Consider the following 15,422-nt stretch of genomic DNA (forward strand, 5'->3'; position numbering starts at 1 on the left):
TTATGTTGATAGCTGAGTGGCTTCCACTCATTTCCAGCCACACGAACCCGCACTAATTGAGATGACAAACGCCAAACACATCGTTCCATCAGTCAGTCAGTGCAGCCAGTTAGAAATTGCTTTTCTGGTTTTTCCATTTCTTGCCTTCCTGCTCTTTGACTCTTCGCCGGGATGTCTTCGCCTGGGTAGTAGTTCCACTTTTCGGGACCCCTTTTCCATTTTCTCCTCCGGTCCGCGGTCGTCCTGAAAAGTTCTCAAACGGAAACGGACTCCGAGGGAGTGGCAGACTCATCGCGAGTGACTCGATTTCCACTTGAGTAAACATTAACGTGCCGGACGCTCCATTGAAATTCAAGCGAGCAATTCATTTCCACTTAATTTTCAACGCTCTTTTTTCACCAAAATGTTTCCTCTTTTTTTCTGCCCATTCCTTTTGGTTTTGAGCGGCTGCCTGATTTTTGTCATTTTCCTTTTTTGCCCTGCTTGATTTTCTTTTTCTCCTGCGCGGTTGCAAAGTTTTTCCTTGTTTTTCTTTTTTTTTGAGCGAAATGTGTCGGAAATTAGTCTGAAGTGTCTCTCCAAAGGCAAATTTATGAAAACTTTGAGGGGCGAATCGTGTAATTTGTGGCACTTTGAGTGGCCAAATTGAAATCAATTAAGTGCGGTCCGGCACGTGTTCGTTTTCAGATTTGATTAGCTTCCGTTTCGGTTACAGCTTCGATTAAAATTGATGGCCTTCAAAGGGAAAACTTGTTTGCCACATTTTCCCCGAATATAACATAAATTTCCCGGCCGCAATTAAGAACGACTGGGGGCTAGAATTTATCAATTTGTTTGGCTGAGCAACGATTAGACGGCGTCCAAAACAGGCACAAAGCATCTGTCGCATCCATTTAACCATTGAGAACTGTTTTTCTTGTGGATTTTCCAGCAATTGTGGGGCGACAAGTAGCTAATAAGATTTTATTTCCCTTCGAGGCATAGGGCTCCTTGGCTCCTTTGGTTTAATTGTCACCTGGCCGCAAATTGATTAAGTGGAACCTGGAAAGGAGTAGAGCCAAATAGGCCGAGGGCTCTTTTTGAGGGTTCCGGATTGATTACATTTTCAATTTCGGGTGAAATTAACAAATCATCTTTGTGGCTCCCGGAGGCTGTTACTTTCCATTTAATTACGAAGGATAATCAATACTAAGTGAACGTAAGTAATTGTTGCATTAATTATCTCACTTCGGGTTAAATTGATATCGCTTACGAGGGTTTTGTTCAAGAAGGATTGGGTTATCTTAATATTTCAATTATTTATTATCATATTTACCAGCACAGTTAATCCTTTTTTTGCACCCTTTGGCTAATGATGTTTCCATTAGGCATAATCATTTTCAAAGTTGCCAAAATTGAGAGAATTTCCTTACCATATTTCGGACTAACTTTTGACCGCCGAAAATTGAGAATGAAAAGCGAAGAGCCGTTCCCAAAAGCAGCAGGCATTTAGAAATTTTGCTCGAAATGGGCCCGAAAAACTTTTGATTTACTGTAGGTAAATGTTATTGTTGCCTGCCGCAGCTGCCACTAAAGTTGTGCCGATGCTGCTGCTTTTGCTGTTGTTATTTAGCAAAAGTTTTCACAGCAAGTTGAGTTAATTTGTATCCACAACTCAATTGCAAAAGTTTAACCGAGCAAAAGATTTATAAAGTTTATATGCAATAACAAGTCGAAAGGCTTTGGCAGTGGGAAAATCACTAGCAGTTGCAAAAGCAGTTCCCAGTGAAAAACAATAAACAAAGCTGACTGGCGTGGCCGATTCGAGTGCAATAAGTTTGCCTTGGCCGCAATACAGAAGGCACATATCAAAGGATCAGTCTAGGTACTGATTTCTTGTATATTTAAATACTATTTTATTAAAAAGAAGAACGCAAAGATGGAAGTGACATTTATAATATAAGAGTCAAATCTAATCTAAATATAGCAAAAAAACATTCCCATTTAGATTAGACAATAAAATAAAATTTTTGAACTTTCTGCAGCTGTATAATGAAAGTAAAACAAATAAAAAATTAAATAAAACTGGGTATTAAAGAAAGTTTCATATACGCCCCCTGTATTCTCCTCCAAAAGGCCAAGAAGCAACGGAGAGGAAGCAAAAGGATGACCAGCTGCGGGCACTTGCAATCAGCTTTTGATAAGCAGCAAATGGCCAGTCAAATGATAACGAGTCCGATTCCCGTCCCATTCGCTTTCTCATCGATGCTCCACTCCCCCGAGCAGGACATAATAACCGAGCTCGATGGAGGCAGAAAAAGTAGCAGACGATTCGCCGCCGATTGACTTTTATGCCACTTACTGCACTCGAAGGACGATGCAAAGCGAAGGGGAGCCGGGTGGCAGTGAAAGCCAGCAAAATTAGTTTGGCCTGCGGCTAAAAAGTCAATTCTCATAACAATTTCCGACTCTCATAATGAAGCTTGGGTTTTTGTTGTCGATTTTACTGCGTCAAAGAGAGCCGGCGAGCGCAGAAGAAAATGCGGCGGAAAAACAACCAGGAAAGATACGGTTTTAGTTTGGGTTCCCTTAGGTTGTTGTCTATCAAAAATGTAAGATTACGGAGATGAAATACAACAACATGTTATGTAAATTACTAAAGACAGTAAAATGTGACGTGTCAAATGGTAGTGTTAAGCAGACTCTAGACTCCTTACTTCAGCCAACGAAAATAATCCAACTTGATTCAGATAAAGTAAGCTTTCCGATTCGAATCCATGAATTATTTTCGAGCTTTTCAGTTGTTTCGCCCATTATTCAAATGCTGGGGGCGTGGCACTGAGCTCCCCTTGATTTACCGTGCAGCTGCGACTCCTGTCACAAGGTTTTCCACGCTAGTTTTTCACTATTTACACACTTTTTTGTTTGTTTCGCTGCCTTTATAAAATATGCATTTGCAGCATTATTAAAAATGGAAGGCGCATTGTTAGTGTCTCCGCTTGTGTAGGTGGCATTGAAAACGGTGAGGAAAAGTTTGCAGCTGCAGCTTTGCTGGCGGCACACGCGGCGTATGGGTAATGTCCGCTCTGCATATGCATAAAAGATTTGGGCCCTGTGTTCGAAATTGCTCCTGCATAATTCCGCATAAATTCCGCTGACATTTTTTAATCTATGTTAAAAGTTAACGTACGTATCCGCGTGTCCCCCACATATGTATATACATATTTATTCCACCATTTGCATAAATCCCAATTGCATTGCACTTTTGCCTTCTTGCGTGTCTCAATGGCCAAATAAAATATCTTCGCTTTCGCCGCTCGGCTCTTAAGATGCTCAGCTGGCTGCACTTTGGCCCCTTCCAACAACTCCTCCTCTGGCTCTCAGGATTCATAAAATGTGTATGAAGCGTGCAAAATGTTTTAAATTTATTACAATAAGACGAGCTGGAGTCGCGTCTCGGGTCCTGGCAAACGCAAATGCGACATAAAACGCTAAAAGATAAAGCAAACTTAGCCAAGAAGCACGGAGGAATTCCGGAAATATGTTGGGGTGAAACTCGGAATACGCTTAAAATAATAAGATAATTATCGTTATTTTAATATTTTTTGTAAGCATAGTTTTTGGATGGTAATTGTCTTTGTATTGTTAGTTACAGGTACTTTTTTCTACTGTATATATATTTCTTCGAAAAGAAAAACAATTTACTCTCTCTCTACCCAAAACAGTATTTAGTATTATACAGTATTTACTTTATAAATCAACAACAAGTGTAACAAAAAATACATATTTAATTGTACCTTAGTATTTCCTTTTTATATCAAGGGTATTTTAAGTGCGTGAATGACCATGGTATAAAAATAACTGAGGGGAGTTGGCCATTCCGATTGGGTCTGGCCACTTTTTATGCGCTCCTTAAAGTGCGTCTCATAAAAATGACGACGCATGGAAGAATGTGTGTGCCCAGGTGACCCCAGCCATTCAGCCATCTACCTTAACGCAACCCGACCTTTCGCTTTCTCTTTCTCCGCTGCTGAATGCAATGCGAGAGACAACCCTCTAGGCGAGGTAGGTGGTAAAGGGGGCTGGAATCGCGGGCGGAAAGCGTGTGGGTGGCTCATGTGAAGGTGGAAGCTGATACATGTCGCTGGTTCTGCGTTTATGGGCCACAGGCAAAAGTGAGTGGGGTGTACGTGAGTGTTTACAGGGATCCTTAAAACAAGAGAGAATCCTCTAAGTACGAAAATAAAATGATTATTATTATGCAAAATAATTCCAAACAAAAATAAAAGATAGCTGTTACAGAGAAACCAGACCTTAAACAAAATTTTAAATAAACTTTAACATAAATAGAAATTAAACAGAAATATATTTAAAAATTTACATATATAATAATTTAAATATTAAAAAAATAATCATTTTCTATAGTAAGAACAATAGAATACATTTAACATAATTTCGTCTTTGAGAAAAATCCCTGTTTCGGTTTCTATGGTGCTTCCTGTTTCATTTGTGTGTCTTCTCTGCGGCTGTTCATCAGTGGCGACTCCGCGTTGCTTCAACTTGCCATCTGCACAACCCTCCACCCTTCAAACACATTTATTACATTGCTTTTGAGCCAATTTTTTCCGGCCTTTTAACTGAAAAATTGGCACAGCGCATCGCCGGGCATGCAAAGCAGCCGTTTTTTGGTTTTCTTTATTTACCAACCCACTTTTTCCGGGGTCCTTTGTTGTTGCTGCTGCTCCTGGCATTGTCAGTTGGCCACGCGCTCATCCTGACATGACTCGAGGGTCGTGGGCAAAGGTTCAGTGGTGGGGGTCATGGGTCACGGGACGCGTCTCTGGCAGTGATGTAGTCTGCTTAGCAGGAGAAGAGTACTCTCCGGAATGCCGCAAATCAGACCAACATTTCTTTTATGCACCCTGTACAGTTCGTACATCCCAGGATGCCAGGGAATTGCCTTCCTTTTTCATTTATTAGTTTCACAAACTATATTACATTTAATATTTATTTAAAATTTTATTATATGTAGTATATCAGGTAGTTTTTCACACATCACCTTTCCTTGAACAGCACACTTGAAAACATTTTTAAATTTTCTTTTTATCAACATATTTACCATCTTGATTGCTAGAAGCTTAACAGATTACAAACATACGCTATAAATCGACAAATCTAAAATTATTTATTCGATATAAAGAATCCTAATTAAGTGTAATTTTGTTTAAATTTTAATTAATTAATACAAAAATAACAGGTTGTAGACGTTTAATTTATTGTAAATGTTAAGGTAGTAAGTAACTTATAAAAAAGTATTTTTTTAATATTATATTGTTTCTTGGAAAGTATGTAGGAGGTAAAAGGAAATGTTTACGACCCCATAAACGATATGGACAATATATATCGTTCGTCGAGTTCAGATTAAAATAAGGTGTATATTGCTCACTAAAAGAATTTACTTCTTCTTTTATTATTAACATTAAACATTTAAGAAACATTTATTTTAATTTGTTTTTGGACGAATCATCATTGTTGCACGCCTCAGAGAGTTTGTTTTTCCATTAAATGTGGACCAGCATAGGCCCTTTCCAGTCGTATTATCCCCATATTGACCAGCTAAATTGCTAAAAATATCAATAATTGTTTTTAAAGTAGAGATAAAAGACAGTATATACAAAAATGAAAGTGTAGTTTTTATAAGAACTATGTTGTAAAAATTAATTAAGTAAATTAAATTAAATTTAAATTTCTTACCTGTTGTGGCACGCGTTGTACCACCAGGCGCCTGTAAAAGCTTGAGCACAATTCCGCGTTTCATCTAAGTCGTTTTTGCGATCTTTAGTGGAAAACCTCATGCCCAAATGATATTTCAGTGAATCGCCTGCGGTTCCAGAAGGAGTTCCCAATGTTTCCAAGGTATAATCATTTTTCTCTGATCCAATTCTAAAGTTGTCGTACAACTCATAGGCCTGCTTTCCCTGCACAGTTTCCATAACAACCAGGAGTTGTTGCTGCTGATAGTATGTCATAGCGTGTAGTATGTCCAAGCCCAGAAAGTACTCATTGGTTAGATTGCCAAAGCCATGCTTGTAGTCCTTCCATTCGCGGTAAAAGTTCTCACTTCCATCCCTTCGGCGCAAAACAATGGTCCAACCGCCTCCCATTCTGTACTGATCGCAAGCCACCTCGAACGGGCTCTCACTGTACTCCGGCACAAGGATCGTGCGAATGGAACTGTTTTGTGTGCCCCTCAAAGCTTCATAGCAGTTGGAGGGCACAGGATCCACTCTGTTTAGAAAAGGGTCAAGTTTGTTGTTCACGTCTTCCAGAAGATTTGCTTGCCGCTTCTGCTCCACACTGGTGGTTTTAAAAGTTAACAAAAATGGTCAAAAATCTTCGGTAAAATACATACCCTATTGAACGCAGTTGTGATTTAATCGATTTAACATCATAACAAATCGTGCTCAGAGAACACAATTGCCTTGCATCTGGGCTGGCCGAAGCCTTTAAAATTAACAACGCAAATAGTATTCCCAGTAGCATCGTTCGCGGAGTTTGAAGAAGACTATAAAAAACGTAGTAAAATCAGGCTTTTTATAATTTTTGTGATTGCTATCTGTTATACTTATCATTTCAAGACTGTAAGGTATTAATTTGTTGGTTGTAGTGATAAGATATTTACCTTTTATTGCTTCGCTGTTGATTGACGATGACTGTATGTCCAAATCATCTTCAAAAGTTTAAAGGCATTTAAAGCTCCAGAAGTCGTAAGAGTAAATATTTGCGGAGATAGTAATACTGATATTATGGGACTATCTTATCACAAAATTGTATCGGAAGTCGCAGATAGGAGGATTCCTCGTAGATTGGAATTGTAAACTGCACTTCTTATTAAAAATTTGCAAAATTCACACAAAAACACAAATGCTCGACCAAAAATCGGTTTTGTGTTTAGATTCAATATATGTATCAACCTTATCCTCAATCAAGGCTTAGCTCAATCCCAGACCCATTCCGGGGCATTCTTAGTGTTCATCATTGACGCTCGTTCGCTTGACCACTCACTTCACTCTCGAATGCTCATTGAAGTGTGCTCAAAATCAATTAATGGCTCGTCCTCCCCTTCAAAGTTGGGGTTTCGACCAGAGGCAAAGATTCACGCATGGCTTAGGCGTGTGTCAAGTGCAAAACAAACAAAATGTAAGCCCAGTAGACCAGTGACCCAAAAGGGGCAAATCGATTTCCCCATCCGACGGAGCTCAGATTTTCATTCACTTTGATAATAAGATCAAAACATCCGATGCACGAATAGTTGATTCGGTCAGGTTAAGTCAATATTTGGCTGGTTTCAGCTGGACCAAAGCACACGCACACCATTTTTTATGCCGCATTGCTCGATTGGGCCTTGGATTTTTACCCTTGTTCATATTCTTGGGACTTCCCCAACCCCACTGGCGTCGTTCTGTTGTTTGGCTTGGTCCGCTGAGTAGCCGCAGAAATTTCATTAAGTTCGTCTTGCTGCCAGTGCGGGTATGACAAAGGGAATGGGTTAAATGGAAGCCAAAACGACCCCGAAAAGCGATGCAAAACTGCACAAGGGAGGGCGGTGTCTCGCGAGATATTTTGTATCTCTAGGGAAGCCGAAGTGCAATTTCATAAAGCTGCGAGGAGAGATGCGAAACAGAGGGCAAGAGAGAATAATAAAGTTATTTTTAAGAATTTTTGTTCGGAATATTAACTGTACGACGTTTAAGTCTTTGCCAAATGGCGGTTCGTTTGCTGTGGTAATTGTGATAAAAAGTGAAAATAAAATAATATTATAAAAATATTTAAAGTAATATTGACAGACTGTATTTTTAGTTTCGTTTCGATTATTAAAATTTTATACAAAGAAATAACATCTGAGGTAAACAATAAATGCCATGATTTATCTTGAGAATATTTGAAAGAAGACAACAAAATATCTAAAAATAAGTTAGTCAATTTACTTTAAAACCAAGGTCGTATAATTTATAAAAACCCCAAGTGATGAAAAGTGCATAATATATACACTTTTGCCTCATTTCAACTAGATTTTTGAATATGAATAAGATGCGATCCTCAAAATTCAGGGCACTGTTTAGGGAAACTCGAATTTCTTGAAAGGCGCTCAAGTGTCCCAGAATTTCGCACGGCACTCATTAAACATGCCGAACCCGACCCGGAAACACAGCCTGAATCCGAATCCGGCTCCCAAATGCGGCCAACTGTTGCTGGGACTCAGCTGGGGGCTTGCTGCAGTGACAGGTCGCACTTTTGGACCAATTATACGGTTTGTTAACACACAAAACAGGCAAAATGTAATTAAATTTTCAGCTGAGAGCGGAGCAAGAAAGGCGGTTCCGTCTTTTGAAATCCGATTTAATATTGTTAACTGTGTGCAAAACTTTGTCATTTCGTTTTGCCAATTTCGCTTGGGAGGGGAGAAGGAACGGAGTACTGGATGCATGCAACAAGATAGTCGGATGCAAATGTTGGAGACGTTTGGCAAATGCAAATTGCACTTGCAGCCCCCACCAACTAATGCAATTCTGTGTATACTTCCCCCCTTCGGCAGCCGAATTCCCCCGCCACAATGCCGCTTTAATGCCCTCCAACTAATGAGCCTACATTAAGGAAATTCGAGAACGCAGCAATTTCGGAGGCGCCACCTGCTGCTGATACACTGAGAGAAAAGGAAACAAATTGTTGGATAACGAATGAAATTATTTAAGTTTAAATAAAAGTTCCAAAAATATGGCTGAAAATGTTTTTTATAAAATCAAAGTATATTTAATTTGTATATTAATTAAAGTTTTACAAAAAAAAGTTTAGCCTGTTAGGGATGATTGAATCGCGAATGTCTGAGGAATAATACCACAAATAATTATACAGTCACTGAAATAAAATAAAATAATATTGAAAATTTAATACGGTACCTTAAAAAATATATATTTTTCCGTGTAGCAGTCAAAGACAGCTTAGCGAGGGAGAGTATTGCAGTTTGTCACGTAATTTATTAAAATGCTATACACACACAGACGTATATGGAGGGGGCGTGGCCATCGGGGAGGGCGGTGGGTAGAGCTTAGAGGGACAATTGGCGTAATCATCGTTATGCCATCGTCATAATCAGCGATGCCATTGTATATGCCTCGGCGGCAGCTCATTGATTTGCAATTATGGAACGTGCTACATTTGGTGAGGCGCTGCGGATATCATTCCAATCCTTACGATAGAAGGGGTCTCCCACTTACCCTCCCCTTTTTGCGGCTTAATTTAAAGCCACCTTGCGAATTATTCGGCAATAAAACCATTAAATTGGTCGCAATTGTCTAGGTAATCGAATTAAATGGCTTAAGTGACTTTTCTGCTTTAATTTAATATAAATAGTTAAGAAGTTCTGTTTAAAATTTAATAGTATTTGTTTGACTTTAAAAGGTAAAACCAACGCTTTTTAGGGTTTTTTTTTTATACTATTTTTAGAAATCGAGGACTAATTTTCGAATAATTTTAATAATTTAAGGACTTGGCAAGCTAAAGCTGAAACTTGAACTCCACGAAATCGTTTTGCTTTCCGTGGCTTTTTGTGGCCATATTACAATGGTTAATTTTATTGCTCGCTTTTATTGTTGTAATTTTGTGAAATCTTCGCTGGTCTGTGCGTTTTTTCGCTGCTCCTGCTTTCTTATGTTAAAAAACTTTTGCAATTGTGTGCGACTCGCTATCTGCGTCTTCATTGTTGTGTCTGTGTGTGCGGGTATAAAAATTAGCCTCATTTTGTTTGGCTTTTGTGCTCCGCCTGCCATTTTGTGGAAATGCGGGGGGTGGCCCTGCAGTAAATCAAAAGTTGAAAATTATAATAAAGTCTCTGCTGCTGTTGCTATATCATGGGCCACCCCCGAACCCACAAGTTCCTCGCACCCATTCTATCTCCATCTGTCTCCGCTCAAGTTTTATCAAGTTCAGTTGCAGCGGCAGCCACAAAAAACTTATTTCCTCCTGCTGGTGTGGCTAATAAAAAGCCAAAACAATTTAGATTAACTGTAAATTGTGTTATTTTGTTTAGCCAGTGAGTGGATTTGTCGTCCTTGTTGCTGTAGTTGTTGTTAATGCTCTTTTAAGCTGGTAATTTGTGTGCCCTGCAAAGTAGGCAACACTTTTGGGGGCCCATTCAAAAGAAAGTCTATACAAAAGTCCGCCCGCCTTATAAATGGTAAAAATCATCTGGTAAGGGGACGAAGAGGCGACCAGCAGCTGCTTTTGCTATAAATAATGCTTGAATAATTACAAGAAACATGAACAAGCTGCTTTTGAATGGGTCGAAAAATTTGAATCAAACCAAAGCACAGAGGTGTGCTATCAAAAATAATATCAAACAAATTAATAATAATACAAAAATGAAAAATGGTTAAATATACTTATTATAAAAAAATATTTTTAAATTTTATACAAGACTGTAAATTAATTTTGAAGGGTAAGAATGTGGTCTACTGATTTTAGAATTACCATTTTTATTATTATCCTTAACTTGTATAAATTAGTAATTTGATGTAAACTTAAGGTGACAATTTATTCAGTTATAAACCAATTAACAACTCGTTGTTTATTAAGCTAAAAATTCTAGTTAGTTTTAAAGTTTGGTCAATATCACTAACTGTAAAGATTCGTTACTATAGATTTTATGGCTAACACCAAAATTCCAATCGCTGTTCTCAATCTCTCTCCCCCTTACTTCTTACTACCAAACTCTTTGGGCGACCCTTGCTAGTTTTGCATTTGGAAATGGGGGTCTTGACTTCCGTCAATTTCTCGGACTTCCTCCCCCGAATCTCCGTCTTGGCAGTCCTGTGACATTTGGCTTGCTTTCGGGGCTGGTCCTTTGTCTACGAAATCGGTTGAAATGGCCACTCAATGCGCTCTGTTAATTTTGCTCCACAAATGAAACTGGGACTCTGTGCAAGGGCTTAGGCCGAGCTATCACTAAATGCGCTTGAATTATTTATAAAAGGCATATTCATGAGCACTGGCGCACTACCAAGCGGCAAGGTAAGTGGGCGACTGCGAGTCCGAGGAATCGGAATCGGAGTGGCAGTGGGAATGGAACCTGGGGAAACGGAAATGTTAACTAGTTTGAGCAGAAGCGATGCTGCTTGACAATGGCATTAGAATGTCGAAAAGTTTTAGCCCGGCAACCGCTTACTCACTCAATTAGCACGGTCAGCTCTCAAGCTTTTTATGCAAATCTCGGTGGGCGGGAAAATTCGTATTGGGGGCGTGGCACGGGGAGCCATTAGATGGTACATCAACTGTACATTAACTTGTCTGTTTTTGTTTCATTAGCAAGGACAGCAACGGGGTACACCTAGAAAAATATTTTAAAATGTCATAATTACTAAGGTTAAGTTTTATTAAAATATTTAATTTAAAGTCTATCAACACTTTTATTTTTAATATATAGATTTAACTTAAATATATTTTTAAATAATAAGAAAATACATTAAAGTGCAACTTTCTTTGAAATAGCCATATTGTTGGAAACATTTTTAGCCAGTGTCAAAAATGAATATGCATATTTGTAATACCCTTGCAGAGGGCTTTATGTTTTCAGACAGAAGTGAAGGAGTAAAGTATAAATATTCTTGATCAACATCACTAGACGAGTCGATCTAGCCATCCTTCCGTTTCTACGCAAGCTATTCTCTCAGTTTTAAAGCTATCGGGCTGGAACTATATAAGTCGGAACCAGAGGGATCGGGAAACTATATGTCTATCTTTGGGGTTTTTTTTAACATACGCTTGGAAATAAAATATTTTAATTACTTCTGAATTTCGAATTTAATTTTATAAAAATCTGACGACTATATCGTATAGCTGCCGTAAAAACGATCGGAAAATTGTTGGAAAAGTACTATGAAATAAATTATAGCTTCGGTGTTTTTTGACATATCTTACACTATTGGAAAAATAATTTTTTTGTATTTTAAATACTTTTGAAATATATTTAATAAAAATCAGACGACTCTCACGTATAGCTGTCAAAGAAACGCTCAGAGAAATAATGCAATGGTACACCTTCCTTAACATCCTTTCTTGTTTTTCTACTTAACAACTAATTATTCATTTGAACTTTCAATCATCAAAGCTCCTGGTCATTTTGAAAAATCGTTTTCCTAGTGTAGGTTACAGTGGGTGTGGGAGTAGGACCTAGACCATATCCTGCGGCTTCTTAAGTCGCAAGTCCTGGCAACTTGACAGCGGCAGCACGAGTCCAAGCTGCAACAGCAGGAGGCGACCACAAGCCTTTAACAAAAGCTGGCATCGACCAAAGGCGAAGCCGAGGCAGGAATAATAGGGGAACAGGGCGAAATTGCGAAAATGTTATTTGGCTTTTGCATATGGAAGGAATGATGATGGCACTTCCAGTGGATTGCCTGAATATCGAGTGCGTATGAAAGATGAACCGCACACGGCAAAAAGGAGCAATAAAATAACAAGAAATATGGCCAATCGATGAATGGTTGTAGGTGCACTGAAAGTGCAAGGTAAATAACCAAAGAAAGGGAGAGCAGAGAAATGGAGGCTGGATCAACTTTCAGGAGCCCTACGAAATGATTAAATGGTTTAAGAGGAAGGGTTGGCATACCCAAATCAAAATGGACTCAATGCTGAAATATACTGAATATTTATGGATAAAAAAATGTGGACTTTGCAATCTTTTATAATTTACTTATTAATTATTAATTTGTTTACTTAATTGTATCGTATTTGGTGTACATGGTGGCGAAATTCATTCAAGAGCTGTAATTTGTTGATCGATCAAAAAGCGAGTGGCGTTTTTGAGTCTTTACGCATCGCTGGCAAAGACAACATCGGAAAAGTATGGAAAATGACGGGTCTGGCGGACATCACTCAATCTCCCCTCGAATCACAGCCCACCGCCCCCTTTTGGCTTTGTGCGTGTGACATATGCAAATATTTATGCAACGCTCCTTTGGCTTCGCTTTTCCCCCTGCTCATCATTCGCGTTTCCTCTGTACAGTTGTGCATGAAATTATGTAAATTCTTTGCTTCCACAACTGAAGTCACAATAATAAGGGTCCTTATGCAAAAAATGTATTTGCCGTGAAACCTTTAAAAAATCCCTATAATTTGGCCCCGACTGTGCGTGTTTGTTAAAAACAAATACGCTTGCACAGTGGCAAAGGCAGGGCCATAAAAGTTAAGTAAATATATAAACACACATCGGCTTACGCTTGCCGGCCTGTCGGCCTCTTTATTATTGTTGGTTGTTTGGTGTTGTTGCTCGTGCTGTTACTGATATATATATTTATTTATATACATATAAAGCACACATATATATCTGTGCCGCACACACGTAAATCAAAATGTTTGTAAGTCGAGTAAACAACATTGAAAATCAGTTATGTTTTACTGCATTATAAACTACCCAATAAAGACCCCGTTCACTTCTGACCCCTGTGCACTTTCTCCATGGGTTCTCTGCCATTTTTTTGCACTGACCTTTTGGGTAATTTTTCCGATAAATTGCGCGTGAATGATGCATAAATCAAATATAGTTGAGGTGTACATTATACGAGTGCATGTATATGCACGGTACTCCCTCAAATACATCGACGAAGCTGAAATTTATATAGCACGCTTTTTGGGTCCATCAAGCAATGGGAAAAATGAGAAGGCACAGGAATATGCGCATGCATATTTAACCACGATTCAAGAATAAATTTCATAAAAATGAAGCTTGGTACAAAAAATTTCAATTTGGATTGACGGCATTAACGGGCTTAATTTGACAGGCAAGTCAAAGAGCTTAATGTATTTAAAATGTAAGCCAAAAGGAATGAATAATTGGTTAATATATTTAAATCTTTGCGTTTTTATGAATATGATTGTGATCAAGAGAAAATCACAGCTTGTGTTACCAAAGAAAAAAAGGTTAAAGTACTGAATGAGTGAAAGATCAAGGGATTTGTTATTTAATTTATAAAATTCAATATTATTATCATTACCAAAAAAAATATTATGAACCATAGTTCCTGTTTAATTAGTAAGCTTTATTACAGTGGCTCAAACTGACTTTTTATTTATCACAATAATCCATAAATGTATTTTGCCAATTCAGGGGACTTATTCCATTGGATCTATTCGATCCCGGTTCATATGAAAGTAGGCCAGGAAAAGCACAAATACGGCTAGTCCCACGAGCCCGCACCAGAAGCCAAAGGATCCGCAGTTGAAGCCATCGCGGTACACCTCGCAGATGTCGCCGCCAACGATAAGATTCAGCTTGTCCTTCACGCCAGGTGCTCCAGCCATGGAATATCTTTTCTCTGGGTCCCCCAATTTGAGCCACAAATTTTGAAGCATTCCAAAAGGCCGAGAGTGATGTGTGGGCCAAGGGCTCCTGGGACTCGGGTTGCTCAACGCCTACCGAAAAAGTCGCCTAACAATGATGAATCATCATGGCGGGCCACAGGATGCCTGCAACATAATTGAATTTAGTGCTAATGATGGCATTGACGATAGCACATAATATTCGACATTAATTCAAGCAGACATTAATTGATTGATTATTTGATTGCATTATTGTCAATATCACAATTGCAATTTGGCCGCTCCGCTTCAACGGGTCGGCCTGTGTATCTGTATCCTCGTTGTCAGTCGAGCCTGACACATTCGCGATATTGAATGTTTGTCATCGGGCAACAACATTGATAATAATAATTTAGCACAATTTACATGATGACAGCCATAATTAATCGATGCAACCGTGCCTCCAAACAGGAGTAGAATGTGTACGTTTGAAATTGGGATTATAATTGAGACTGAAAATGTAGAGGGACTGCGGAAAATGCTTTTGGTAAGCTACCTTTAGAATTATTTGCCCCCTATTGCCTACCAAAATTTTATACAAGTTAGCATTTCTATCTAAGGAAAAACAAAATTCATATTTGGTTTAAAATACCTTCGTTTCTTGGGACTTTATATCTGTGATAAAAGAAAATAAATATGTATTTTAATGGTTTCTAACAACCTTTTACCTATTCGCCCTACCTTTTCGTTTTTATACACTGGCCTCCGTGTAGCAGGTGAATATTGACTTTGGTGCCAGATAAAACTTACATTTTGCCAAAGAAAAGAAGAGGGGAAATATTTAATTTACATTTAACTTCTCGTTGTGCCCCTTTCCACTCGGCAATTATGTAGCCCGGGGAGATCCTAAGCGAAATTTTGTGCGCCCTGCAATTATACAAAAATTCATCTTGGTCTCGTTTCTTTCCCGTATTGCATTATTCATGGGTCGGGGCTAAGCAAATTAAAAGCCAGCTTCCCCGCCCCAGCTGTCTAAATAATTGTTTGAAGTTCGCTCTTGGCCTGGCCTGTAATCTGCCGCAGTTTTGGCC

The 15,422-nt window shown here is 38.7% G+C and overlaps 2 protein-coding genes across 2 annotated transcripts; both read right to left on the reverse strand.

Annotated features, from left to right (window-relative positions):
* Positions 1–5,415: 5,415 nt before the first annotated feature.
* Positions 5,416–6,701, reverse strand: LOC108033431 (fibrinogen C domain-containing protein 1-like). The gene is made up of 4 exons (XM_017107756.2): positions 6,662–6,701; positions 6,392–6,544; positions 5,734–6,336; positions 5,416–5,603 (listed from the first exon to the last, which is right to left on the reverse strand). The coding sequence occupies exons 2-4, from the start codon at positions 6,520–6,522 to the stop codon at positions 5,483–5,485; spliced, it is 855 nt and encodes a 284-aa protein (XP_016963245.1). The 5' UTR covers positions 6,523–6,544; positions 6,662–6,701; the 3' UTR covers positions 5,416–5,482.
* Positions 6,702–14,051: 7,350 nt separating this feature from the next.
* Positions 14,052–14,433, reverse strand: LOC108033582 (uncharacterized). Its single transcript, XM_017107927.3, has one exon. It carries the CDS (start codon positions 14,383–14,385, stop codon positions 14,146–14,148), a length of 240 nt encoding a protein of 79 aa, XP_016963416.3. The 5' UTR covers positions 14,386–14,433; the 3' UTR covers positions 14,052–14,145.
* Positions 14,434–15,422: the final 989 nt, after the last annotated feature.

This window comes from Drosophila biarmipes, chromosome 2L, assembly GCF_025231255.1.
Source record: "Drosophila biarmipes strain raj3 chromosome 2L, RU_DBia_V1.1, whole genome shotgun sequence".
NCBI lineage: Eukaryota > Metazoa > Arthropoda > Insecta > Diptera > Drosophilidae > Drosophila > Drosophila biarmipes.